At 39.4% G+C, this 21,190-nt stretch overlaps 1 protein-coding gene across 4 annotated transcripts in view; it reads right to left on the reverse strand.

Moving 5' to 3' along the window:
• The window catches only part of LOC134624682 (zinc finger protein 883-like), a 28,870-nt gene extending 8,881 nt beyond the window's left edge, over positions 1–19,989 (reverse strand). Inside the window, exons 1-6 of one of the 4 annotated variants that reach the window (XM_063469705.1) lie at positions 11,601–11,676; positions 8,525–8,645; positions 2,281–2,382; positions 1,586–1,769; positions 1,053–1,198; positions 170–268 (exon numbers count right to left, since the gene is read on the reverse strand). In XM_063469705.1, coding sequence (XP_063325775.1) covers positions 170–268; positions 1,053–1,198; positions 1,586–1,769; positions 2,281–2,382; positions 8,525–8,645; positions 11,601–11,611 — 663 coding nt within the window. In that variant the 5' untranslated portion in view covers positions 11,612–11,676. Of the gene's footprint in view, positions 1–169; positions 269–1,052; positions 1,199–1,585; positions 1,770–2,280; positions 2,383–3,238; positions 3,731–8,524; positions 8,646–10,119; positions 12,537–16,690; positions 17,228–18,304; positions 18,426–19,761 lie in introns of those variants that run through there. The other 3 variants (XR_010093606.1, XM_063469706.1, XM_063469704.1) reach the window with 3 other exon arrangements.
• Positions 19,990–21,190: the final 1,201 nt, after the last annotated feature.

Here is a 21,190-nt window from a genome sequence, read left to right on the forward strand (position 1 = left end):
AAAATGTATTTAAAACAGCAGATTACTCGAGATAGCTGGTGTTTCACTGTATGCAAACCCCACAATTAGTTATTTATTGACTCACTCTGCTGATTGGCACTTTAATTAACTTGTTTTTAATTTATTCACCCTTAACTGGGTGGATAGATGTGGTCGCTTGAATTCTCACCTGTTTATTCAAGGTGACATAGCTTTCCTTGTCCACCTGGTACTCAGAGTAGCCTGCACAGGATCCTTTGCAGGAACGAAGCTTAATATCAATATCCACCTGAAAGAGGAGATAAAGTTTTTTTTAAAAATGTGAAACCCAAGAGTAAAAAAAAATAAAATGGTAAAACTAGCTTGTAAAAAAAGTGGTAGTTTTAAATATATCTGAACAAATTTATTCTGCCATTGTAACATATCTTTAAAATAAAAAACAATATTTTACTGCTACTCACTGTTACACAGGTGCCATAAAAAAGATTTTACTTTAGTTAATCTGACCTTTTGATTAATTAATATTCAGAGTTTTGTCAGAAGTTGAGCTACATTCGCAGTACAAATCTGAATATATCCATGTGTAGATATTTATTATACTGATTTATGTTGATTTATTGTGTCCTGTCTTCTTTCCCTCACCCCCAACTGGTCACAGCAGATGGATGTCCATCCCTGAACTTGGTTCTGCTGTTTCTTCCTGTTAAAAGGGAGTTTTTCCTTCCTACTGTCACCAAGGGCTTGCTTTAAGGGTTCAACGGATTGTTGGAGTTTTCTCTGTATTATTCTAAGGTCTTCTAAGGTCAGCATAAAGCAACTAGAGGTGACTGTTGTTGTGATCTGGCACTGGCTAAGTGCTTTTTAAAATGTTCTTATTTTCTTTCTTCTAGACTACTGAAACCTGCGGCTTCACTACTTGGTTACAGGCATTTCAATATTTTTGCATAGTCAACTATCCTCAGTACTTTAAATTTTTCTTCTTTAGTGCTTTTGTAAATACTTTTATTTTTAAGGATGTTCTTGTCATGTTTTTTATGCAAACATGTATTTTTGACTGTGCTGGCTTGGTATACCTCCAGTCTCTGCATCTCTGTGACCTGGTCTTTGACCCGATCCCTCAGGGCTGCCAGGACAGTCATCTGTCTGTCAATTTTAATCTTCATGTCTGTGATCCTCTGACGAAGAGTCTGGGCCAAGTCAAAGTAGTTGTTGTCGCTGCCTAGTAGAAGAAAACAGGAAACATTTAGTTTAATAAATGGATGGATTGATTCTTTCTTTTGTTTAAATGCATTTTGTCAGCTGTCCAGAGATGGGAGGGTTCTGCTGGATATAAATAATTGTGATAATATTGGGAATAAAACAACATGATGGCTTCCACAAACTGGTGCGCACTCCCATGTCCCATTTCTTTCTACTAAATATCTTTTAAATATGACTGTGTACACCTTTAAAGCTGCTTGTTAGGGTTGCACTTTTGATCAGTTTATGGAGATATTTATTTAACTGTGAAACAACTTCCAGGTATCCTATAACCACCTAGACTGGGTTCCTGTAACCATTAAACTCTTGACTGGGAAACAGAAGAAGTGCACAAAGCCACACTAACCAGCGTCAGTGGTTAGCTTTTCTTTCAAGTAGTCGTAGGTCTGTTTCGACACCGTATCAGCGGAGCGATGTTTGGCCTTGTTTTGATCCAGCAGGCTGCGGATTTTCTCGATCTTCTTCAGCATATTGTGATCGTATTTCTCCATCAGACCCTGGATCCTGCAGCCTGATGGACATTTAGGGCCCTAATGGACGACCAAAGAGAAGACATAATTATTCCTTATTTCTGTGTCACATGAAAATTCATTTAAATACAGAACAACAGGTTATTATAATAATTGGCAGTACAACCAGAGGCACAAAAGCTCCAATCTGGCCCGGATTGTACATTCTCTAGTGTATTTTCACAAGTTTAACAAGTTTTCCTACCCATAAAGACCTCCCTCGTGGTCATTCACAATATACCATTTATTATAGATTTCTGTCATTTTAAGCATTAATTCTTGCAATCAGCTCATGCTGATAGATTTCCTTCACTTATTATAGCAGCATCTCTTTACCATATATAAACACTAAGACATAATTTTGAAACCTTATTGATTAAGTACATAGTTAGACTTTTGCACTGACAGAAACTGGAATATCACCAGTCCAGCTTTCTTGTAAACATTGAATCTTAAAATTGCACACATTCATTGAGGTCAATAAGAACTTTGCCTAGCTTGAGCTCTGAGAGACAACAGAGAATCTGCATACCCATTCAACGTCTGTGCAGAAAGGCCATTCCTTCTCAGTGGCACATTTTTCACTTCTGGTGCCGTGCTCCACCGGACGAGCTCCCCTGGGATCAACCTGGGCCTAGACGAAGACAAGAAAGTCAACATTGTTTTAGTTAGGGCAGAAAACATAGCTATTGTCTCTGGGTTGTTCTTGGTGTACAATGTATTTTTGAAATACTTTGCTCTACAAGGGCCTGATATCCACTTACAAGGACATTATACTGCTACTGTTCTATCGAAATTTTAAATGAATATCCTCATATGTGGCTCTCATTTTTCATTTCGGTAATTCTTTGTTTTTACATTCATCTGGCCCCAATATGCTCAAATATCAAAGAGAAATTAAAAATGCATGCCGTGGAAAAGTTTGGGTGTTAGGAGGTTAAATATTACATACGAAAATTTTAGGTCAGTGGTAGTTAATCAGTCTGCAGTATTTAAATAACTGGCTTTATATAAAAACTGTAAGTATAAATGAAGCTCTGTTTTGTTAGGTCTGCTAATTTACACATCCTTTATTTGAATTCTTAAAACAGCTAAAGATAGTGACTGTTTCTTTGATTGATCAGTATTCAGCATTCTACTCAAGCCAACGTCCACAACTTCTAAATCTTTTGTTACTATATTCATATAAATCAATAATAATAATAATAATGATAACCAGAAATATATCTAATAAACTTAGGTAGTAAAATAAAAGAGTAAATAATGAATAAGACAGTGCGCTCGACATCTTTATAAATAGAACAGCCAAATACTATGTTCATGTATTCATATCAGTAAATAATAAACATATGAGTGATCAGTAAATACATAATTATTCTTGTTATTTATTAAACAACACATAGTATATAGTAAAATGACAAAAAATAAATAAAAAATTTCAGCGCCTTTGTAAAATTATTTAAAAACATCAGAACATCAGAGAAACTCACCAGTGTCGAAGACACACATATCAGACACAAAAGGAAACAGAGTCGCTCCATCGTTGCTGTTTCTGTCGCTCGCTCTCTGTGTGAAGAGTTGTTGCTGAATGATTTTCTAACGCTGCTCTCTGATCATTTGAAGCCTCCAGGTTCAGTTTCACAAACCGGTGACTCATCAGCAAACACTGGTCAGGTCAGATCAGAGTTGAGCAACAGCTTCTAATCGATGTGTTTGTTGTACTGTGTGTATCTTTACTCATAAATAATGCATTCAAACACACACACACTAAAGTCAAACATGCTGCCTACTCAGTGCAGCAGGATTTCTTGTCAGTTCCTGTACATTTTACACCAACCAAATAGTGACAAACACCAACGACACTAACACTGACTCAACTGAACTCAATCAGAAAAGGGCAACAAAAACATTAGAGGACTTTAAAATGATGGAATAGGATTTCTATTTACTCCCATTTTACAGCATTACCGTGGGTTTTGTTAAAATATAAATGAATCTCTCCGTATTAATATTACATGCGTCAGTAAAATGTCATTTATTTACCACCTTTCAATACAAAGATCACACAGTGCTTCACAAAAAAACACCAGAGAATAAAAAAGTTAACTACACACTTGTAAAAAAATGCAATGATAAAATGTATAACAATTTTTAAATAACAATAATGATTTAGCTTCTCAACTTAAGGTGTACGTGTATAAGCCGCTTAGCTAAAGCTTCATATTTACATTCTCTTTCTAAGGTAAACCATGAGGTAAATGTATATAAAATCAATCTAATCATAAATACTTTGTCACCAAAGACTTTATATTAAAAATGGTTGGTGTCTCCAGATCTGAAAAGTCCATTCTTTTCCATGTGTATATGCTGCTCCTTTGTTGGCATTCACACTACGAAGTTTGAGTGGATGTAGCCGCCATTGCTTTTACACTTAAACATGAGGCTTTTGGCTGCACCTATGTTGGATTTTTAGACCCAGACGTTACGTTTTCTGGATAAAAGTGTGGAGTGCTAAGTTAGCAGCTTGGTACTTTTGAACTGAACAGGTGAAATGCAGAGATGCATATCAGCTAATTAATGCTTAGCATCACAAAATAAAACTTTGTGAATTTCAGTCACCAGAACTGAAGCACAAACCTATTTGTACCATAGGATACTACTTTATTTATAAAGTGCTTTTAAAAACAACAACCACCCTGACCAAAGTGCTGCACATTAACACCAAATATAAAAGAGAAATACAGGCCAGAAGGTAAAATATATAGAAAACTAAAGAGTTGTAGAAGTTAATGAATAAAGGAGCACATAAAAAAGTACCACACAGCAGGCCACAATATTAAAAAACACACCAACAGAGTGGAGAGAACCAGTTAAATGACTAGAACTAGGGGATGAGACCTAGCAACTACCAGCTAGGCTGCTGTGGGGTGTGCACAGCAAGATTTATCATTTATTTCAAAGGCTTTATTTGACTGATTGTTAAGCAGGACACTAACTTATTGATCCAGTACAAAAGTAATAGTAGAAATGGGAAACTGCAGTTTCATCGTGGCAATAGAGTATTTTGGGAGATACACTAAGCTAACTACTTACAGTTTTATAAACACGTGAACGCTTTCAATATTATTTCTCTTAACAGGAAAGGAAATAAACCGAATCATAATTATCTTCCCATTAAAATTGTCCTTCTAAAATTCTCATTAGTCTTTTGCTATAACTGTTTCTGTGAACAGATGTACACATGTAAATATGAGGAGAATCACACACTGTTAAATACACACCAGGAACATAGATATTTATCAAATCAAAAACAAAGCGATACAGTAATGTTGTGGGTATGGAGCTGGATTCCCTTAAGGTGGTGTCGGAGAGGCGGCTGTTGTCCAAGATAAAGACAATGTTGGGTAATACCTCCCACCCACTCCATGACATGCTGGCTAGTCACAGGAGCATGTTCAGTGGGAGACTGAGATTACCAAAAAGCACCACTGAAGTACACAGGAAATCATTCCTGCCTGTGGCCATCTCCCTGTACAGCTCCTCCATCAAACACACTGTAAACACTGCAATAGCTATGTCCTTTTTACACACGCTCTTTTCTACTCTGTAATGTTGCTGTCAATATTCTTGATATTTATTTATAATTACATCTGTCAACCCTGGCTATTTATTATTTGGTGATTTGTATATATTGTGCTATTCCTTATATCTTAACATATTGTATTGTTAAATAGTCTGTTTTTGTTAATGTTACTGTACTGGAGCACCTATAACCCACATAATTTCCCTGGGGATTAATGAAGTATTCTGATTCTGATAAATGTATAGACAGACTAAATTACTACAGGAAATATCTTTTCTTTCTTGTCTACCAGTGAGGAGAATAATGAAGCAACACCGCCATCTACTGGAATAAACAAAGAATCACTCATGAGTTTAAGGCTGCTTAAAGAGCAGCAAAGACCAAACAAAATGACACGGCTGATTAATAGTAACATATGAAGTGCATTGATATCAGCAGCAGCAATAAGTCTCAGCCAATCTTTCTGATCTGGGTCTGTAGAATATTAAAGCTTATACTTAAACAAAGAAGCAAACAATACGCATGCTTTTATTTTCAAGAAAAGTAAAAGTGGATTGACAAATTAGTGGTAGGAAACATTTTAGGATTGAATGTCTCACAAAGACACATAAAACTCTTTAAATCAGTGCAGACAAAGATACAGATTTTAACCATATAAAGAACCCTATTAGCAGAATGTAAGTTCTTCACTAAGTGCAGTAGTACATTATCATCTTCATCTCAACTTTTTACCACGCAGACAAGAAACTGTTTTACACACTGTGTTGCTTCACTTCTCATTTACTATCAGTTAAATACCATCGACTTCTTTTGTAAAACCATAGGTAAATCCTGCAAAAACATCAAACACTGGAGAGCCAGAGCCAGCGTGATACATCGAGGTGTGGTAGGTCGCTACTTTTCCTGCTTTATTTCCACCCTCTAATATGTTTTCAATGCCTTGCTTTGTGACATAATTACAGATCAAGTGGATGATTACTGCCTTTAATGACTCAAATAATCATCAGCAGCCTGCCCTCTCTTCTCTGTCTCAATGATACATGTAGGAACCATTTGTTTCACTTCCCCTGCTGGGTGTCCAATGATGCAGGCTTTACCATTGGGAGGCAGTGGAGCCCCGGTGGTACCTTGTTCTTTGCTCTTGTTTTGGCTTGAGCTTTCAGGGTTACCTGGAGCATGCATCAAGATGTTTCAGGGTTGAGCTCCAGAACTGCATAATCTAGCTCAGCGTCAAAGTCGATGAATGTATTCTCTGCTCTAAAGTAGTAGAACTTTGTTTCTGGCTCAGACTTAGTCAAATATAGCAAAAACTTCTGGATCCTGCTGCAGCTCCTTTCCTTTAAAGGAGCTGCAGATAAATTTGCCTTCATTACTGCAACTGCTAATTTCACTGCTATCATGTGCACTGGGTGAAGAGCTTGTGTGACTAGAACTCGTCCCATCAGAACATTGAACACAAACTACTCTCAGATTAAAATGTGATTAAATGTAGTGATAGTTAACGGTATAGAGTGAGCACTTACCTTAAGTTTGATGTTTTTCTCAGCCATGTTCAGAGATTCAGATTTATTATGAAAAGAAATACTCATGTTTCCAAAGTCATATTTTCATCTTTCTCTCATATGTTGCTTTCAGTGTGATGAAATGGGACACTTGGGGGAGCTAGTTGTGTATTATTTACACTACAGCCTGAGGAACCACTCGTCTCTGAAACCACCTCAAGAAGAAAAGAACCAACTCCTCACAGTTATATTTCCTATTTTATCTGCTTTGCTTCCTTCATGAACATTTACAACTACAGCCAGAATCACCAATTAACCTAACATGGAAGTTCATTGATACTAAAATTAATAATTACACACCAACCTAGAAGGTGGTCAAAATGCAGTGTATTTGAATGTCAGGAGTTTAACAACCATCTGCATGTCCTTGTACTAAGATAAGTGCTAAGCTATTACTGAGGTCATAGGTGTTGTTTTTTTTTAGACATCAGACATTAAAAACATTAAAAACCTAAAGCTTCACACTGAGAGAGCTCAGTCATGTCTTACACACACAAACAATTCAAGACATAGCAAGAAATGACCAAATACGTGTTGACGCGTTATGAGTTACCAATTTGAAAATGTTGAGACATCTGAAACTTGTACAACTAAAACAAAAACATTTTTTTCTAAAGCCAACAGTCCTAAAACAAAAACAAAATTCTAATAACTGGCGCTGTCAGGTGAAATTGATCTGACTTTATAACAGAGTTTGGATATCCAGCAATAGTAACATTGACTCTCTGAGTGAGTCTGTGTCTGGTAGAACAGCACAACTGCAGCTACACATCCATAGACAATCAGTTTTTACTCACCAACCAAGAGAGACTTGCTCACATGGTAACCTATCAACCAATCACAAGTGAATATGCGTTTTGGGGTGTTTTTATTTTGCATGTTACAAGGTGAGTTTAGGAATATAACCACGGCTGAAAACCTAAACAATGATCTTATAAACACTCACTTTGGCTGAGTTAGAAGAATCCAAAAAGTAATGTAAGCTTCTTACTGCGGAGAGTATCTGGCCACACACGTCTGTGTCTCTTAGATCCACTGGTCTGTATTTGTACATAAGTGTAAGCACGTATATATGGATTTCTTCTAATCTTTTTCTCTCATTTATTTCAATTGTTTCTTTTATTTTGACTACATTGTCGTCTTTTAAACATGCTATACAAATAAAGATTGACTTAACAGGGGTGAAGAAAGAGCAGTTATTATATGAACTTTTAATGTATAACCAACCATTTTAATGTTCAGACCAACATCTGAACCAGCTGCCAAGATGAGTAAACCTGATGGAGTTTTACAGCAAAACAAAAGGTGTGTTAACAGCAGAAGGAAGCACGTTGCTCTCTCAAAGGCTTCATCACAGTTTCTAGTCACACACATTTAACAGAAATACACAACCCTTATTTACCAAGCTGCTTATTAAAAAGCATGTTTATTATCAGGGCGACATTAGCAGAGCACAAAGTTACATGTTGTTATTATTTTGTGTTTTACTTTTATGGATTTATATACAGAAACAACAGTGGAGTTTCTGTAGCTATTTTCTTTCAAAACTGTTTTTGATTGTGTTTGTGTTAAACTTAAAACTAGCTGAAGGCTGCTATCTTGAACTGGGGGAAGAAAAAAACGTGTTTTACCCTGATTGTAGAAGCCATGCAGTCCGAGCAGATTTCAGCAAAGTCTCTGCCCATGACGCCGTAGTAAAGTCCATAAAACAGCATAATCACGCCAACATCCATCGAGTCCTCTGCCTTGATCCTGTACAAAGAGAAAAAGGAATAACTCGGTTATTTAGCTGTGCTCATGCCAGTACAGCTAATTTAACTGTGCTCAATGGAACTGAGGGGTGTTTAAATGAAGTTATGTAACTACCACTTAGTATCTAAAAAGCCACTAAAGAGGCGTTACACTGTATCTGAAGGTAGTCTGTCCTGTAAAAGGTGAAAGGTCTACTGTTTGATAGCTCACTCAGCCAAAATCATATGTAAGATGTTAAGACCACAGTTTAATCAAATAAACCATAACATAAACTCCTGATCCCTCAGAGACACCTGATTAATTTTTTTTTCTGTACATCAACTTAAATCTGTTTAAAACATGCAAACATTTACCTTCACAGCATTAATACTTTCTAAGGCAGTTAACCTAGACGAGACATGGATCAGCATTTTGGTTTTTTTAAAATTATATTTCCTGTATCCTTAAGCCTGGTGGATATCTTAGGCACAGGAGATACCCACATCTGGACTGAAAATATGTTTAAGGTCTGTTAAAAACCACAAGCACATCAGTTTTATACCAACTGCAGCTGTGAAATCTGGTTTGTATCAGGACTGTTAAAACTGCCTGTTAAACTTGCGATAAATGTATTTTTGGTATAAAATGGCACATGAAAGGACATTTATGTCCAGTGCATTATCTTCATATACTGGCTCAGAACTGATTTTTCATGGATTGACTCTGAACTAAAACTACTACCATTGGAAGAGGTTTATTTGTTTTTTGTCCCACTATCTTAAACTCTTGCAGTCAGCTTAACTGGAGACATTGATGCAGCAGGTGCAGCCTGACTGCATGGCCCACCACCAACTTATTAGTGGAGTAAGCCAGGCCAGACAGTTCCCCTGGCCTAAGCCAGGCAATGGCAGTATGTGGTCTTTGGCTCATCTGTAGGGGAGCAGTGGGTTCAGGGTGTGGTGCCAAATGCCTCCCCTATTTGAGTAGGATGCCAGGACGTGGCGAGAGAGCTGTGTGCACTGCAAAGATGGTGAGGGCAGCTCAAAAGCTGTGCCAACTGAAAAGTGCAACCAACGTTGTAAATAAAAAGATCACTCAACTTGCAGCACTGTGTGCTCCGGGTCCTTTTGTCACAGTGTGCAGTACAGCACCAGTCAAAGGGGTTACACTACACACTTTGGTGTAGTACAGCATCACATCCAAATGATAGCCATCATAACGTCGTGTTGCAGATACCTCAGAACTCAGGAGTGACATCATTACAGAATTAACTAATTATTACTAGAAATTAAGCATAATACTTTGATAGAGTCTGATCAGCACAGCGTATGGCTTAAAAATTCACAACATTGGCAGTGCAGATTAAAGGTTTACACTTTTACAAGATTCTTGGATTGTAAACTCATGTATACTGGCCTGCTCGGACTTGCAGAGTAGTATGTGGGGAGGGTGCGAATCCCTGGAGAGAGACTGCCAAAAATATCCAAATAGATAAGAGGGAATGGGTGAATAAGTCAAACCCATTGAGGCACAAATATGTTGACCACAGCAAAGAGCGAGAATTCAAGAGGGTAAAAAAAAGTCCCTGAATTTTATTTAGTTCCATCATCACTGGCACTTCATTAAAAAATTGAAATTACATAAAGGCTCACAATCAGAAGGTAAACAGATTAAACACCCAGCACAAGTTTGAATGCTGGTAACAGTGTTGGCCACTTGCGTAGGTTGACACGTAGGCTGTACAAAGATTTACAAAGTCTAAATCAGATGTTAAAATGTGAAGTTTATATCACGTTAAAAACGTGCACATTGCAAGAAATCCAGTGAATAAATTTATAAGGACAGGTGACCAATAGTTGCACTGAATTACATCGCAAGGCCAACCATATACAAGTAGTTGTCGCAACTCTCAGACAGATTGCAATCTGCAGTTATTTGGAAACCTCTGCCAATCAATCGGAGTCAGTCTGTGTCAATGAGCGCAATGAGTTTCCTTAATTAGAGATACATGACTTAAAACAGGGCAAAAAGTTGATGCCCATTTTGACCAACAGCAGTTTTTTTCTTTTTAATTTTCTCTATTATCTATATTATTAATTACTCTGACAACTACAGTGAGGTGGATGTACTGAGAGTCTAGCGTGGTGAAAGTATGATTGTAACTCACTACTTGATGATCAATATCCAGTCTGTAGCTTACCAATGAAAACTATGACATCCAGACAAAAGATAGTTTCTTAGTTCTTTGGTTTTAATATTGACTTTTATTTTGTCCCGAAATAGTTTATCTTTTTTTTGCATTTCATTTTTTTCATCCTTTTCATTTTGGGACAAATCCCCAATTTAATATATTAATCTGTAAGGAAAAAAAAAATTCTAAAAGCATTTTATCATTTAAAGATCAAGGCAGAGAATTTCTCTCTAACATTCTTCCGTCTCATTTTACATGAGGAACAACTAAAACAGCTACAGTTAAAGCTTAAAATGGAGTGAAGCTGAGTCAACGTAATCTCATCTCAGCAGAGTCATCCCTGTTTGTCCTCCTAATCTGTGGCTGCCTTCACTAAAACATCAGATTCAGTCTCTACTTTTTCTTGTTGTGAGTTAATCTGTGATTTGTGAGGTGCTGCAGGAGCCTGAAGCGCTTCTTGCAGAGTTCACACTCAAACGGCCTTTCATCGGTGTGGGTGCGCATGTGCTTTGTGAGATTCCCACTGTGGTTGAACTGCTTCCCACACTCCTTGCACGCGAAGGGTTTTTCCCCTGAGTGGATCATCTGGTGTTTCTTCATATTCATGATCTGGGAAAAGCACTTTCCACACTGAGAACAGCGATGAGGTTTTTCTGCTGACTCAGCGCACCTGTGATTGGCTAACTCTTCCTGATCGCTAAATTCCCGCCCGCACAGGGAGCACCGTGGTGGTTTCTCCTCATGAGCGGACAGGTGTGTTTTCAACGTGGACGGGTGACAATAACCTTTCCCACATTTTTCACACTTGTATGGTTTCTCCCCTGTGTGGCCCCGCTCATGGAATATCAGGTGCTGCTGCAGCCGGAAACTTTTGTCGCAATGTGAGCAGTGAAATCGCTTCTCCCCGGTGTGTATCATTTGGTGCTTCTTCAAGTTGCTCCTGATACTGAAGGCCTTGGGGCAGAGGCTGCACTTGAAGGGCTGCTCTCCAGTGTGGGTGTGGATGTGTGATGCCAGCGATTCCTGCAGTCTAAACTTCTTTGCACAAAGCTGGCATTGGTACGGTTTCTCCCCTGTGTGGATTCGTTCGTGCTTCCTCAGTTTGAAAAGCTGTTTGAAGCTTTTGCCGCAGTGGCTGCAGTTGTGAGGTCTCTCCTCAGAGTGGCTCAACATGTGTATTCTGAGGTCCCCGCGCCTGGCACAGGTCTTGCCGCACTGGTCGCATTTATAAGGTTTCTCCCCTGTGTGGATCAGCATGTGCTCCTTCAGAGTTCCTTCCCTGCCAAACTGCTTCCCACAGACCTCACAGTGGTAAGACTTCTCCCCAGTGTGCGTGAGGAGATGCTGCCGCAGCGTGTACAACACGTAGAAGCTCTTATTGCACTGTGTGCAGGTGTGAGGCCTCTCTCGTTGAACCTCATTACTCTCTTTGCCCTCGTGACTTTCACTGTTCTCTTTGTGACAGAGCTCATGCAGCTTCAGCCCGCGTTTAGTGTCAAATGTTAGAATGCACCTGCTGCATGAGAACGTCTCCTGCTCCAGCTGGTCTGAATCTTCTGTGGGTTTTGTTCTGCTGCAGTTGTGCCGCTGGTGTCGGCGAACATTGCTCTTCCTTGCGAAGGACTTCCCACAGTGCTCACAGCGGTGGTGTCGGGGTTCAGGCGCAGCATCCTGTTGGTTCTCTGTTTGGTTTTCATTGGTTGAAGACACGCAAGAAGGAGCTGCAAGGAAGAGGAAAGAAGGAAGTGATGATTACAAGTCACTCAAAATTATTCCATTAGCGTGTTGAAAACGATGTTTAGAAGAGAAGCTTGAAGGACGTAAAAAATTGATGTTTTTATTACAATCAATCTGCTTTTATAACAAGACTGATGTCTGACCTTTTGACCTATGGCCTCGAAGCATTACATACTAAAATAGCATGTTTACCCATAAGATGAAATCTTTGGGTTCTATAAGCTGTAAAAACTTGAAATTTGAAGGTATTTTCATGCTGTTTGTAATTTGCGAACCTTTATGCCATCTTTGTGACATCGTAAGGCATTGTGTTGAAAAAGTGCTTTGTACAGTGCTCTCCATGCCCTTTTATAATATATATATATATATATGTACACAGTGTTGGGGAGTAACGGAATACATGTACCGCCGTTACGTATTTAGAATACAAAATATGAGTAACTGTATTCCGTTACAGTTACCGTTTAAAAAGGTGGTATTCAGAATACAGTTACTTTGTTGAAATACATGGATTACACGGCGGTACTTTCCTGTTTCATATTATCGCGAGTCAGGACTGTTTGGGTTTGTTTGACAGCTATGTTCTGTTGTTCCAGGCGGCAGCGTTACGGTTGCCATGGTTACAGGGTGACGCTCTCTCTCTGCGTGTTTCCTGGGTGAGAGAGCGCTTTTTTGTTGTTGTTGTTGTGCTAAGCTAAAAGGCAGAATGCTACAGGCATGGCCCTAAAGAATGTAGCCTGATGGGCAGTGTAGTCCGTGCTGCAGCGAGAATGGACTGTCATACACGTTATGTGTCTGTGAGTGAGGGAGGGAGAGAAAGGAAAGTCCGAGCTGTCACGGAGCAAAAACGGGAGCTGGAAGCATGTAAATATAATAATAACCACTGAAGCCAAGAAGAGTGCCTGACGAGCCCATTTGTAAGTAAGCTATTAAGACTCAACTGTACACTGTGTTCGTGTTTTCCTCCGGAAAAAAATAAGTTCCGTTGGAGCAGCCTTTCAACGCCTCTCTCTGTCTCTGGCAAGCAAAGTTGACCCAGACAACAAAGTAAAGCTATTTTTCGGCTACCAGCCCGACACGGAACCCACCGTATTAGCCAGAGGTCCCTTTACTATGGTTCGGAGCCGCGGACCTTCAGTAACAGTAATAAATCACAGCAATAGTACATTCACGTAGTTGTAAACAGCATGATAATATATTAAGTAATCCAAAGTATTCAGAATACGTTACCCTCATTGAGTAACGTAACGGAATACGTTACAGAATACATTTTGGGGCATGTATTCAGTATTCTGTAATGGAATACATTTTAAAAGTAACCTTCCCAACACTGTATATATGTATATATATATATATATATATATATACTCAATATGGTTTCTTTAAATCTTTTTTCAAGGTCAACTTTAATGTTGGGGGCGCTAAGTTTGTGGACGATCCAGAAAAAATTGTGGGTAATGTAAAGTTTTTACTGATTTTTACATTTGCTGTGACCTTGACATGATTTTCACCAAAATTGAATCAGCTCGAGCTATTGTTGGACCTGAGAACTCCTAGCAGATGCAACAGGGTCTTGCACTAAGTTTATTATACGCAAGCTAATACCAATACTACTCGTACTACTACAACTAATGATAATGATACTAATAATAATAATAACAACAACAACAAGTAGGGCTGGGCAATATGAGAAAAATCTAATGTTCAAATAACACCCCCCCCCCCAAAAAAAAAAAAAAAAACCCACTTTGGTGTAGTACAGCATTCAAATCGACCATTCGGTGTTTTACTTCTACTTCAAATACAAAAAAAAAAATGACACTACTGTCGGAGTACGTCTCTTTCTGTGTTCAACACCAGACATTTAACAAACAAAAGATCAGAACAAAAAGTACATCAAGCAATAATTCATGTGACAAAATAAACCGAATAAACTGAAATGAAAAAGGTGCTCTTTTGTGCTTATGATATATGAAAATTGTAAAACAAAAAATGGGATTATCTCAAATTACAGAAAGAAAAGTCTAGATAGTGACTATAAAAACGACTAACCAAGAGCATTCACAGGTGTCACAGCTGGTTTATTTAACATTTTCTTTGCTGTGTGAGGAGATGTTGACATTGATTGATTGATTGATTGATTATACTTTATTCATCCCGAGGGAAATTGGGTTAAGGCTGCCAGCCGTGCCAGCGCCGTCTTACCCATCCGACCATACATACATTACACAAACATCACATGGGGAAGACAGGTCAGAGGGGTATAACATGGAAAAGCACAACATGAGGAAAGATAAGGAGAAAAAAAATAACTCCCCCCAGACTGAGCTCCAACAGGTAGATCAGTTTGAGAACAGAAAAAAACACCTCTGCACATAGCACATGAAAAAATCTCTTAATACACCAAAGAAACACATGACAAGCAACAGGGGTGGGTAAAGGGTGAGAGACATCCAATGTAGACAGTACATCCGGGCTCCATGATCCACCGTCAGCATCGGAAGGGAACAAGCGTCGAAGGCGTTTGGAGGGGGGATGAGTGTATATCTGCATGTGTATATATGTCTGTGTGCGTGTGTGTGTATGTGTATGTGTCCAGAGTTCAGCTGAGACAGTGTCCTTCGCCCTGCCAGGCTAAGTAAACAGTCTTCCAGCCAACCCAGGTGGCCTTGCATAGAATGGGAAGAACAGTCTCAACACAGTCGTTATCTGGGTGTTGTTGTTCAGCTCCAGCCTTGAGCCCACAGCTGGCGCCGAAGGGGTCTCCGCATAAAATGATGATGATTTTTACTTTAGTGCGAACAACTCATAAGAATTTCAAAGCTGTTCTAACAGTCCAACACTGGTCTCTCAATCTCCCGTTGGAGAGCCGTGAGCTTCTCCATGATGTTATCCAAACTTACGTTCCGTGGTGTTGTCATTCTTGTGGTCAAAGAGCAGGTTCTGAGAACTCACGACCGCAGTGCACTTCCCAAGATGTGATCAATTTGTGCCCAGAGGTGTTATTCCGAGTGAGCCCCTCCAGATGTAATCAGTTTGCACTCAGAGGTCTTGTTCTGAGTATTCACTGCAGCCGTGCGGTTCTCCAAGCGCTCAATGACCCATTTCGAGAAACTCACGCCTCGTCCCATCGTTTTAATCCCAGCGGGCAGCCTTGTGGGGGTTTGAACAGCCGGTTCCGCTTCCTTAATTCTTCGATAAGCCAGGGCCAAGCCAGCTCCGATCAGCAAGAACCCTGTTATCATGGTTCCGAATAGGTAGATGTCTTCAGCACTCAGGCTCACCCGAGCCCAGACTTCTCGTTGAGAAAAGGCTGTCAATTGCATTCAGAGACCAGTTGATCAAATCCATAATTCCTCTTTTAGGTTTTAGAGAACAGACTGTGAGAGAGTGTTCCAGGGAAAAGTAATACAAAAAACACGAGACTAGACAAGGACACAAGAGGCTAAGCAGGGAAGAGGAGGAGGAAAAAAAAGTGCGACCGCCTTTGCCAAGAGCAAGAGAGAAAGAAACATGTGTCAATGGCTTAATATTGTCATGGCAATTTATACTCGATGGTCACGATAAAGCCATTTTAACCATCATACATGGAAAAACTTGCGATACCTCAAGTATATTCGATATATCGCCCACCCCTAATAATAAGGCCTTTTTCTAGAAGCTAAACATGCTCTGAAATTCATCAGGAGAATTGCAACTGGTGAAGATTTACTTTCACATCAGTTGAATGTGAGGGAATTGTGGAAATAATATCATTTAGAAATAATGAAATTTCTAGGTTTTACTTTAAAGATTTGATCTGATCAGCGTCATATTTACTCAGTCTAATGCAAAGACCTCACTGATGGTAAATTGGAAAACTTTTGAGTTTTTATTGAAGAGCGTGTCTCTCGCTCCATGGGGAAATTTGTAACTCACACATATGTCGTCCAGTACGGCCCAAACTTCTCATGTTTGATGAAGACCTGAACATCTACTCAGCAGCATCTAATAGTCACAGTGCCACCAAGAGGCAACAGCGCAGTAGTGCACAGCTAAAATATTAGCAGCAAAGCCTTAAAAAACTTTCTGGTGAAAATTTTAAGTTTAAATAGAATAATTTAAAAAATTACTAAAACACTATTTATTAAACATTCACCTCCAGACTCGGGCTCGGGGGTTTCTGCACCTTCAGCTTCCTCTGCTTCAGTGTCCTGCTGTGCCGTCTCCGTTCTGTCTGATAAAGTATCTTCTTCCTGACTTTGCTGTGACATTGCATCCATTTCCTCCTCTGAACTGGCGCCCAGTGCAGCTGTTTCGAGGGACTCTGATAGTTCGGAACACTGTATGAGCCACGCCATCCCTTTGGGGCCGCTGCCGTTCTCCTGAAACACTAACATTTTGCCATCAGTCCGAGCAAGCTCTTCAGGTTTGTTTTCCACCAAGATGTTGTTTTTATTTTCTTCTTCTTCTTTATACAAATGAATCTCTGCTCCGACTCCGCTGTCCTGCCAGACTGGGTGCAGCTCCAGCTTTGAGCCCTCGTACTCTCTCCCCAACTGCTCGTCCTCCTCTTTCAGCTTGAGCTGCAAGCTGCTGTGATTATCGTCACTATTCAGCACTGGAGTTTTCATGCAGTCTACCAAAGAGACAGACAGCTCCCTCAGAGTGAGGACTGGAAGGTCACCAGACGGGGCTGAAAGGACGATAAGAAGAGGAAGACACAGAAAACTGATGGATTATTTGCTGACCTCTTCAGGGTTTACTGTTTGAACTTTACTTTAAAAGGAGGCTGAAATAATTTGTTCACATACAGATATGAGCAGTGAGCAAAAACCTTGAACTGTTTTAAATTTCAGCCAATCGCCTGTTCACAGGGCTTTAAAATAGACTCCAGAATGGTGGCCAAGTTTTAAAACTTTTTTATAAAACAGATAAAAATCTATGCATTACTTCACATTTTTCCAAAGTCCCTTCAGACTCTATTTCTCAGAAACAGCATTTTGAAAACAAGGCAACATTTGTTACATATGTAACCAGAGTAGACCTCTAAAGAATCATCAGCTATGCATGAAGCTTCAGGCTCATGTGAGTTCAGTCTCTCTCTCTGAGTGGTCATTGTATATGTAAATCTAGACAAAAAAAACTTAATTCATGTGAATGCGGATTTTAGCAGATGACTATGTTGCCATAAAAGAAAGAAAAGGCTGGTTTACATCAGTCTTTGTGGGCAGCGTCACAGTTTTATGCCCAAGAAGTAATCTGATCAAACAGTAAAATCCTGGTTTGCCTGTAACTGTGGAACATCACTATAGGAAATTCAGAACATCAGAGCAGGTCCTCAGGCAAGCTGGTACTGATTTGTGGAGCTTGACAGCATGATAAAAATATACTAGTGATAAATGCAATCGGCCCAGACACAAGAAAGGCTGCGTTAGAGCTACCAGCCGAGTGGAGGGCAGTAGCTGTGCAGTTTGTTTTTGGCACTACTAGTGAGTAGTTTGCTTTGTTTAACCATCTCTTTGTTATTTTAGCATATATCTGTTGGTTACTGACTTTCAGTTTAGCCATTTTTTGTTTTTTTGACTATAGTAATAAAAGCAACAACAAACTACTGTGTTTGACTTGGTTCTTTTCCCAGCTCTAATTGTTGTTGACCTCCTCATTCCCTTGCCCTTGTTTGTATACATGATGAGGGTATCTAAGCCTGTGACCAGCACTGTAAGATGTAGGAAGTAACGATCCTGATCTTGTGTTTCTGAATGCTGCTCACCTTCAGGCTCTGGCCTCGGGACCCCCGGAGTCTTCATACAGTCCACCAGGCAGACAGAGAGCTGTTTGCAGCCTAGCACGGACAGACTGCTGACCGACTCCATGATCGCCCGTCAAGAGACCTGAAAGACAGTCAGGTTCAGCATGTTTTGAGTTTTTCTTGCATATAAATATTTTTTGGTGCAGGCCAAAGTTAATTTTGTCACTGCCAAAAGAAAACCCACCAAAACCCAAATAAAAATATTTTAACTAGTAATTAATTATGTGGGGATTTGTTTACGCAAGTTTAAGTATGTGTCTGTTTATCAAATAGCCCAATAAAATTACCATTCAAGTGGAAATCTCTAACATAGATGCTTTGCCTTTATTGAATGGGACTAATTGTGCTTATGTGTGCAGTCAACCACCAAAAGCCCAAGACAGCAGTAACTTAAACAACCACTTGTTACATTTAAGCCTCTTTGCCACTGGTAGCTACTTGACCCCGGTTCCAAGCGAGCTGAGTCGAGCCAAAAATGTGATGTAACCAGGCTCCATGCCACTGATTGGATGAATCATAAGAGTGACGCCTCCGGAAGAATCACACTCCTCATTTTTGAAACACAGCAACGAGGGAAATGGCTGCACACAAACCAACACTGTGGTCCAATGATGAGGTGCAGAGGTTTACCATCAGCTTAGCAGCAGGTATACCATCGCCTCGATGTCCTCAACATAACAATGTGTAGTGTTGCTTTGCATTGGTGTCCTATACAAATGACATCACAGGACTTTTGGGAGGAATGCTATAACGAACCCTCCCACACTGAGGTGGTACCCAGTGTTAAAGGTAAACAACCGAAACCAAGCAGATTTCCTGCTGAAGCATAATTCAGGCTTAAGGCGATGTCTATTCATCCATTGTATTCAACATGGCAGCTTCCACAAACCACCAGCCACTGATATGCATTTCAAGTTTATGAGAATGCATCAGGAAGACTAATTAATGCATGTTTATGACTACAAAACTCTTTTTTCCCTATAAAACCAAAAGATAATCACTGACAGCTCCTTTACAATGTCAGTACAACAGGCACAAAAACCTGCAAATATTTAACATCTTCGTCAATAAGAAACGTAAAACATTAACAATCCATCAATAAATATTAACAATAATGTTTCGGTGTCACAGTTTACACTGTTTTTATCTGTTTTAGCTTGAGGCACTGCTCTGCTTTAAGCTTCTCGAGTATCTTGGTAAGGTTTACTTTACAATAGCCCCAGCTTTAGTTTCCAATTCAGTGCTTAACGTGGCTTTGCGAACTAATTTTCTCCCCTTTAGTTAGCAATTTGAGGCTAACTGTAGCCCAGCTCCTGTTTTAGCAGTTTTACAGCACAGACACAAACTTCATGTCTGACATCCTGCTCTCCTTACACCGAGCACAAGAGGAAATCCCCGAGAACACAGGGTGAACTCACCAGGAGTTTAGTCCGCTTTCTCCCCGGCCTAACTCCCGAGCTAAACCGCTCGTGCAGCCCGATTTCCGCTTCGTGTAAACATGAATAAACTTCCACCATCAATTTCTACTTTTGACATGCAGAGCTGCACTCTCCTCTGTTTATAATCTAATCAGGAAAAGAAACTGTGAAGAAGGACGCACGGAAACAACATGAGAAAGAAGTCCGAAACGTGTGTTTGGTGTGTTTTTCCAGATTTACGCGAAGAAGGGGATGTGCGACCAATGAGCTTTGAGGAAGGGAGGAGAAGGCGGGCTCTTGTGTAGAACTGTAGCCAATCACAGCATGGATGAAGTTCAAACAGAAGGGTTGCGGCTCAGGACAAAATTGATATGAACGCCTTTCTTTACCCTGGTCTGTGACAGTGATTTGTCTGATAGTTCAGATTATTTCAGGCGCTGTTCCTCTTATCAGCCTCAATTTTAAAATTTCACATAATTTTCATCAGTGTTTCAGTCTAATTACCACAATAAATTCTTTTAATTAGTTTATTTGGGCTTTGTTTTCTTATTGCATATTTGTCACATTTCATGTCTCAAGTGTTCTATTAAACAAAGATAACCCAAGTAAATACAAAATGCAGATTTTAAAGGATTTAATTTATTAATGGGGAAAAGAATATCAAAACCTGATCCTATATGAAAAAGTAACTGAGTCCCCAAAACTTAATAACTGATTGTGCCACACTTGGCAGCAAGAACTGCAATCAACTGTTTGTGATAACAAGCAAAGTGTCTTTTGCCTCACTGTGAAAAACCCGCCCACTTGAGATGCCAAACCATCTCCATTCATCCATATATTATCTTCTGCTTACCCTCATCAGGACGAGAGGCACGGTTCACCCTGGACAGGTCGCCAGTCTGTTGCAGGGCTAACACAGAGAGACAGACAACCATCCACACCCACCAACTAACCTGACCCACTTACTGCATGTCTTTGGACCTTAGGAGGAAGCACAGACCCACACAGGAGAACATGCAAACTGTGGACAAGTGAAATTTCTCTTTCTGGTAGTTGAAAGAAGTTAAATAAATAACACATTTAATCACTAATTTATTTATTTATTTTTACAATGCATCTCAGTTTTTTTTACACGATAAACAAAAAGCTGCTTTGAGTTTAATTTTGCAAGAATAAAATACGCAAAATTACAGAAAAAATTCTAATAACTCATTGTGCAGGCTGTCCTGTAATTTTGTTTGTTTGTTCTTTACTGTGAAACCACTGTAAAAAAATATGTATATCTATATTTTACCCAGCTTAGATTATGGGATTGAATTAACTGCAGATGTTAAACAAAGTGTGAAAAGTGCCATCATTACTCTGAATTTGTTTGACAGTATACACTAATACTGTAACCAGTGTTGGGAAGGTTACTTTTAAAATGTAT

The sequence above is a fragment of the Pelmatolapia mariae genome, linkage group LG3_W, assembly GCF_036321145.2.
Source record: "Pelmatolapia mariae isolate MD_Pm_ZW linkage group LG3_W, Pm_UMD_F_2, whole genome shotgun sequence".
Taxonomy (NCBI): domain Eukaryota; kingdom Metazoa; phylum Chordata; class Actinopteri; order Cichliformes; family Cichlidae; genus Pelmatolapia; species Pelmatolapia mariae.